The sequence below is a fragment of the Sardina pilchardus genome, chromosome 16 (genome assembly GCF_963854185.1).
Source record: "Sardina pilchardus chromosome 16, fSarPil1.1, whole genome shotgun sequence".
Classification (NCBI taxonomy): Eukaryota; Metazoa; Chordata; class Actinopteri; order Clupeiformes; family Clupeidae; genus Sardina; species Sardina pilchardus.
In genome coordinates, this window is record NC_085009.1 from 32454137 (window position 1) to 32461636 (window position 7500).

Consider the following 7500-nt stretch of genomic DNA (forward strand, 5'->3'; position numbering starts at 1 on the left):
GTGTATTTTATAATGCGTGTGTATAAGTATGTATTGTGCAGTGTTATGATGCAAGCATAATGTATATATTCTACTACACCCTGTGTGTTTATAAATGTATGCATGTGTATGTTATAGTTAGCAGTGTGGTGGTGAGGCGTACCCACCTGTAACCCCACCTCCTCTAGCTGACGCACTAGCTCCTCCCTCTCGTGGGCGGGGAAATGTCTAAGCCCCGCCTCCTCATCACCCAAACGCTGCCTGGTGATGGTCATCCTCAGCAGCTGGAGAGAGACAGTGTTAGGACGTGTGTGTGTGTGTGTGTGTGTGTGTGTATGAATGTGTGTGTCATACCTTGTTGTCTCCCTATGCCTCGGTCAGTCTCTGCTTCAGCGTGTGTGTGTGTGTGTGTGTGTGTGAGTGAGTGAGTGAGTGAGTGAGTGAGTGAGTGTGAGAGAGAGTGAGTGAGTGAGTGAGTGAGTGAGTGTGTGTGTGTGTGTGTGTGTGTGTGTGTGTGTGTGAGTGAGTGAGTGAGTGAGTGAGTGTGTGAGTGAGTGAGTGTGACTGTGAGTGAGTGTGTGTGTGTGTGAGTACCTTATTGTCTCCCTGTGCCTCAGTCAGTCTCTGCTTCAGGTCCTGTAGCTCCTCCCCCTGCTTACGATAGCGCTCGCGAGCGTCAAACAACAACTGGGCCAAACTCACCTGACACACAGCAAGGCCAGGGTTAGGGTCATGAGGGTCATAAGGTCAGGGTAGGGTTATGAGGTCAGGGTAGGGTCATAGGGTCATGGTCAGAAGGTCATGCAGGTCATAAGGTCAGGGTCGTAAGTTCAGGGTAGGGTTATGAGGTCAGGGTAGGGTCATAAGGTCATCAGGGTCATAAGGTCAGGTTAGGCTCATGAGGGTCATAAGGTCAGGGTCGTAAGGTCAGGGTAGGGTTATGAGGTCAGGGTAGGGTTATGAGGGTCATACGGTCAGGGTCATACGGTCAGGTTAGGGTTATGAGGGTCATAAGGTCAGGGCCTAAGGTCAGGGTAGGGTCGTAAGGTCAGGGTAGGGTCATAGGGGTCAGGGTAATAAGGTCATGGGGGTCATAAGGTCAGGTTAGGGTCATGAGGGTCATAAGGTCAGGGTCGTAAGGTCAGGGTCGTAAGGTCAGGGTAGGGTCATAGGGGTCAGGGTAGGGTTATGAGGTCAGGGTAGGGTCATAGGGGTCAGGGTAGGGTCATAGGGGTCAGGGTAGGGTCATAGGGGTCAGGGTGAAGGTCATACGTTTAGAGAGAGAGAGCAGAGGTCAGACGAGCATCTGCACTCACCTGGTTCCGTTTCTCTGGCGGCAGGGAAGGGTCACCATCCTGGACAACACAACCACAGGAATGGCGTTATCACAGTACTGCCCTGTGTGTCTCTGTGTGTGTGTGTGTGTGTGTATATGTGTGTTTGTGTGTGTGTTTGCACAGCAAAAACTGCTTATCTAGTAAAATCTAACCAACTTTTATTAAGATAAAAAATATCTAGTTGGTACTGTTTTCAGTGTAAAGAAAACAAGGAAATTGTCTGCCAGTGCATTGAGTCTTAAGACTTCTTAAAGTGCCATTAGCTTGCACTGGTGTGTGTGTGTGTGTGTGTGTGTGTGTGTGTGTGTGTTTACTATGAGTGTGTGGTATCTCTTCTTGAGGTTCTGGTGGCGTTCGCGGAGGGTGTTGGCCATTAGCTTGCACTGGTGTGTGTGTGTGTGTGTGTGTGTGTGTGTGTGTGTGTGTGTGTGTGTGTGTGTGTGTGTGTGTGTGTGTTTACTATGAGTGTGTGGTATCTCTTCTTGAGGTTCTGGTGGCGTTCGCGGAGGGTGTTGGCCATTAGCTTGCACTGGTGTGTGTGTGTGTGTGTGTGTGTGTGTGTGTGTGTGTGTGTGTGTGTGTGTTTACTATGAGTGTGTGGTATCTCTTCTTGAGGTTCTGGTGGCGTTCGCGGAGGGTGTTGGCCATCAGCTTGTACTGGTGTGTGTGTGTGTGTGTGTGTGTGTGTGTGTGTGTGTGTGTGTTTACTATGAGTGTGTGGTATCTCTTCTTGAGGTTCTGGTGGCGTTCGCGGAGGGTGTTGGCCATTAGCTTGCACTGGTGTGTGTGTGTGTGTGTGTGTGTGTGTGTGTGTGTGTGTGTGTGTTTACTATGAGTGTGTGGTATCTCTTCTTGAGGTTCTGGTGGCGTTCGCGGAGGGTGTTGGCCATCAGCTTGTACTGGTGTGTGTGTGTGTGTGTGTGTGTGTGTGTGTGTGTGTGTTTACTATGAGTGTGTGGTATCTCTTCTTGAGGTTCTGGTGGCGTTCGCGGAGGGTGTTGGCCATTAGCTTGCACTGGTGTGTGTGTGTGTGTGTGTGTGTGTGTGTGTGTGTGTGTGTGTGTTTACTATGAGTGTGTGGTATCTCTTCTTGAGGTTCTGGTGGCGTTCGCGGAGGGTGTTGGCCATCAGCTTGTACTGGTCTCTCTCCTGCTGGCAGCAGTCCAGCTCTTTAGACAGGATCAGCAAGGCCTCCTTCTTACTCTCCAGCTTACGCTTACACACCAGGAACTACACACACACACACACACACACACACACACACACACACACACACACACACACACACACACACACAGTCCAGCTCTTTAGACAGGATCAGCAAGGCCTCCTTCTTACTCTCCAGCTTACGCTTACACACCAGGAACTACACACACACACACACACACACACACACACACACACACACACACACAGTCCAGCTCTTTAGACAGGATCAGCAAGGCCTCCTTCTTACTCTCCAGCTTACGCTTACACACCAGGAACTACACACACACACACACACACACACACACACACACACACACACACACACACACACAGTCCAGCTCTTTAGACAGGATCAGCAAGGCCTCCTTCTTACTCTCCAGCTTACGCTTACACACCAGGAACTACACACACACACACACACACACACACACACACACACACACACACACACACACACACACACAGTCCAGCTCTTTAGACAGGATCAGCAAGGCCTCCTTCTTACTCTCCAGCTTACGCTTACACACCAGGAACTACACACACACACACACACACACACACACACACACAGTCCAGCTCTTTAGACAGGATCAGCAAGGCCTCCTTCTTACTCTCCAGCTTACGCTTACACACCAGGAACTACACACACACACACACACACACACACACACACACACACACACACACACACACACAGTCCAGCTCTTTAGACAGGATCAGCAAGGCCTCCTTCTTACTCTCCAGCTTACGCTTACACACCAGGAACTACACACACACACACACACACACACACACACACACACACACACACACACACACACACACACACACACACACAGTCCAGCTCTTTAGACAGGATCAGCAAGGCCTCCTTCTTACTCTCCAGCTTACGCTTACACACCAGGAACTACACACACACACACACACACACACACACACACACACACACACACACACACACACACACACACACACACACACACACACACAGTCCAGCTCTTTAGACAGGATCAGCAAGGCCTCCTTCTTACTCTCCAGCTTACGCTTACACACCAGGAACTACACACACACACACACACACACACACACACACACACACACACACACACACACACACATACACACACACACACACACACACACAGTCCAGCTCTTTAGACAGGATCAGCAAGGCCTCCTTCTTACTCTCCAGCTTACGCTTACACACCAGGAACTACACACACACACACACACACACACACACACACACACACACACACACACACACACACACACACACACACACACACAGTCCAGCTCTTTAGACAGGATCAGCAAGGCCTCCTTCTTACTCTCCAGCTTACGCTTACACACCAGGAACTACACACACACACACACACACACACACACACACACACACACACACACACACACACACACACACACACACACACACAGTCCAGCTCTTTAGACAGGATCAGCAAGGCCTCCTTCTTACTCTCCAGCTTACGCTTACACACCAGGAACTACACACACACACACACACACACACACACACACACACACACACACACACACAGTCCAGCTCTTTAGACAGGATCAGCAAGGCCTCCTTCTTACTCTCCAGCTTACGCTTACACACCAGGAACTACACACACACACACACACACACACACACACACACACACACACACACACACACACAGTCCAGCTCTTTAGACAGGATCAGCAAGGCCTCCTTCTTACTCTCCAGCTTACGCTTACACACCAGGAACTACACACACACACACACACACACACACACACACACACACACACACACACACACACACACACACACACACACAGTCCAGCTCTTTAGACAGGATCAGCAAGGCCTCCTTCTTACTCTCCAGCTTACGCTTACACACCAGGAACTACACACACACACACACACACACACACACACACACACACACACACACACACACACACACACACACACACACACACACACACACACACACACACACAGTCCAGCTCTTTAGACAGGATCAGCAAGGCCTCCTTCTTACTCTCCAGCTTACGCTTACACACCAGGAACTACACACACACACACACACACACACACACACACACACACACACACACACACACACACACATACACACACACACACACACACACACAGTCCAGCTCTTTAGACAGGATCAGCAAGGCCTCCTTCTTACTCTCCAGCTTACGCTTACACACCAGGAACTACACACACACACACACACACACACACACACACACACACACACACACACACACACACACACACACAGTCCAGCTCTTTAGACAGGATCAGCAAGGCCTCCTTCTTACTCTCCAGCTTACGCTTACACACCAGGAACTACACACACACACACACACACACACACACACACACACACACACACACACACACACACACACACAGTCCAGCTCTTTAGACAGGATCAGCAAGGCCTCCTTCTTACTCTCCAGCTTACGCTTACACACCAGGAACTACACACACACACACACACACACACACACACACACACACACACACACACACAGTCCAGCTCTTTAGACAGGATCAGCAAGGCCTCCTTCTTACTCTCCAGCTTACGCTTACACACCAGGAACTACACACACACACACACACACACACACACACACACCAGGCATGCAAACTGGTCAGGGGTGAAAAAGGTGAGACTCTTCTCCGACCCCCCCCCCCCCCCCCCCTGAAAAAAAAAAAAACATGGAAACAAATCTTCCAAAGTGTGAGGGACTCGCTTTCTTTTTTTCTTACTATCTCTCTCTTTCTCTGTGCTTATGTACTTATTATGTATTTATTACACATTTCTGATGATTTCATAGGCCTAATGGACACTTAAACTATCAGAATAAGGAAAAGTCTGAATATTTCTTGGACCAAACCAGGTAATCAATAATCTTGCTTGAGAGACACACTATTTCAAACTAATATTAGGCCTATATAAAATAGCGTAGGCTTTAATTTTTCAAATTGTTTTAAAACGTTTTAATATGCAGCCTAGGCTACTACATATTGTGTTTTCTAGGCTATATTGTGCTAGTGTGTTTAACAAACCAATAAAGTTATGTGAACTGTCTTCATATTACATGTTAAACTGTAGGCTACCTGTAGGCGCAGACTAGGCTACTGATCAGGGTCCTCCTGTAACTCGACAATCAAATGTAAATTTAATTTACGCATGGCTTACGAACTCGTAATGATCCGGGTGTTAATGAAAATTGTTGCAAGTCACACACATAACTCAAACGGTTACGTGCGTTACGTGTGGTCTGAAGCAGTCGCAACTTTTTTTGGCTACGTTACTATAGCGAATCATTTGAGTTGCATATCTTTTGCGTAGGCTTTGCGTAAGGTCTATGCGCAGTGTGCTTCGCGTAACAGGGCCCACTTTTCTAAAAGACAGCATTATCATGTCAATCAACTACGTCTCTGGACAAAACGAACCAGCCCAGTTTATGAGCATTTAATTCAACTGTCACATTAGCCTTTGATATAGCCTACTGATAAAGTCTGCCTATTTGCTTCACCTTTTGCCGATCTAGATGGTTCAAACTGCACGCATTCTTCATCAAAATAACTCGTTATGTCTACATGTTTAAGTTTTGTCTAATTTCGCTAAACTTTCATCATTAGAAGAAAACAACCTATGCTATGTTGCTACTCTAATCTCAGCGTCTTTTTTCTAATGGAAGTTGAACGTTTTAACTAGCCCACCTGTGAAATCCCTCGGCATCTCTTCTCGCCAGAATCACTATATTCCACCTGACATCTCAGACGCATCTATCTGCGCTCACAACAGAGGCTATACTTGGCGTGCGCATTCTGTTCGCGTTGCGTCTTTGTCAACAATTCGCTTCCTCTAATGTTTATTAAACGCATAGGGGCTACATTCACGCATCCCTTGCTGATCAGACACGTTTTAAATGCGGCTCTAGAAACACCTCAAGATGCGTTAGCGTCTGCGCATGATTTCTAAACTCAGTTGTAATTTCAATTCACCTTGAGCCCCCCCCCCCCCCCTAAATATTTTCTCATCCGATCTGCACGAACCATGTAAGTCACCTATTTTTGATTCAAAACGGCGAATTTCGCCGAAAGGTGAGGAGTTTGCATGCCTGCACACACACACACACGCACACACACACACACAGTCCAGCTCTTTAGACAGGATCAGCAAGGCCTCCTTCTTACTCTCCAGCTTACGCTTACACACCAGGAACTACACACACACACACACACACACACACACACACACATACACACATGAATACACACACACACACACACACACACACACACACACACACACACACACACACACACACACACACACACACACACACACGAATACACCATACACACACTGTATAGTGAGATAGATATCAAAGCCAAACGTGTTCTCCTTTGCATTTTACTATACAGTCTGCACCCTCACACACACACACACACACACACACACACACACAGCCAATGCGTGACACTGGCATGAGTCATGACTCATTGTGTACATAGACTATGGTGTAGATTCAACACTTCAGGACAACATGAAGCAATTCCACCTCTGAATCCTCAAACACACGGCAATAAACAGGATCATAAACAGAGAAATAGCGTCTCTCATTGAGCCAGTTCATAATCTTCACTTAAAGGGATATTCCGCCATTTTTGGAAATACGCTCATTTTCCACCTCCCCTCGAGCAAAACAATCGATATTTACCTTGTTCCCGTTCATCCAGCCATTCTGTGAGTCTGGCGATACAACTTTTAGCTTCAGCCTAGCATAGATCATTGAATCGGATTAGACCATTAGCTTCTCGCCTGCTAGCTTCATGTTTAAAAGTGACTAAGATTTCTGGTAATTTTCCCATTTAAAACGTGTCTCCTCTCAAGTTAGAAAGTGCAATAAGACCAACTGAAAATGAAACCTGGCGTTTTTCTAGGCTGATTTG

General features: G+C 47.5%; 1 protein-coding gene across 1 annotated transcript in view; it reads right to left on the reverse strand.

Annotated features, from left to right (window-relative positions):
- The window catches only part of ccdc149a (coiled-coil domain containing 149a), a 14448-nt gene that overhangs the window by 5438 nt on the left and 1510 nt on the right, over positions 1–7500 (reverse strand). The window contains exons 2-5 of the mRNA XM_062516103.1: positions 2385–2546; positions 1296–1334; positions 574–681; positions 147–263 (exon numbers count right to left, since the gene is read on the reverse strand). Of these exons, the coding sequence (XP_062372087.1) occupies positions 147–263; positions 574–681; positions 1296–1334; positions 2385–2546 (426 nt within the window). The remainder of the gene's footprint in view (positions 1–146; positions 264–573; positions 682–1295; positions 1335–2384; positions 2547–7500) is intronic.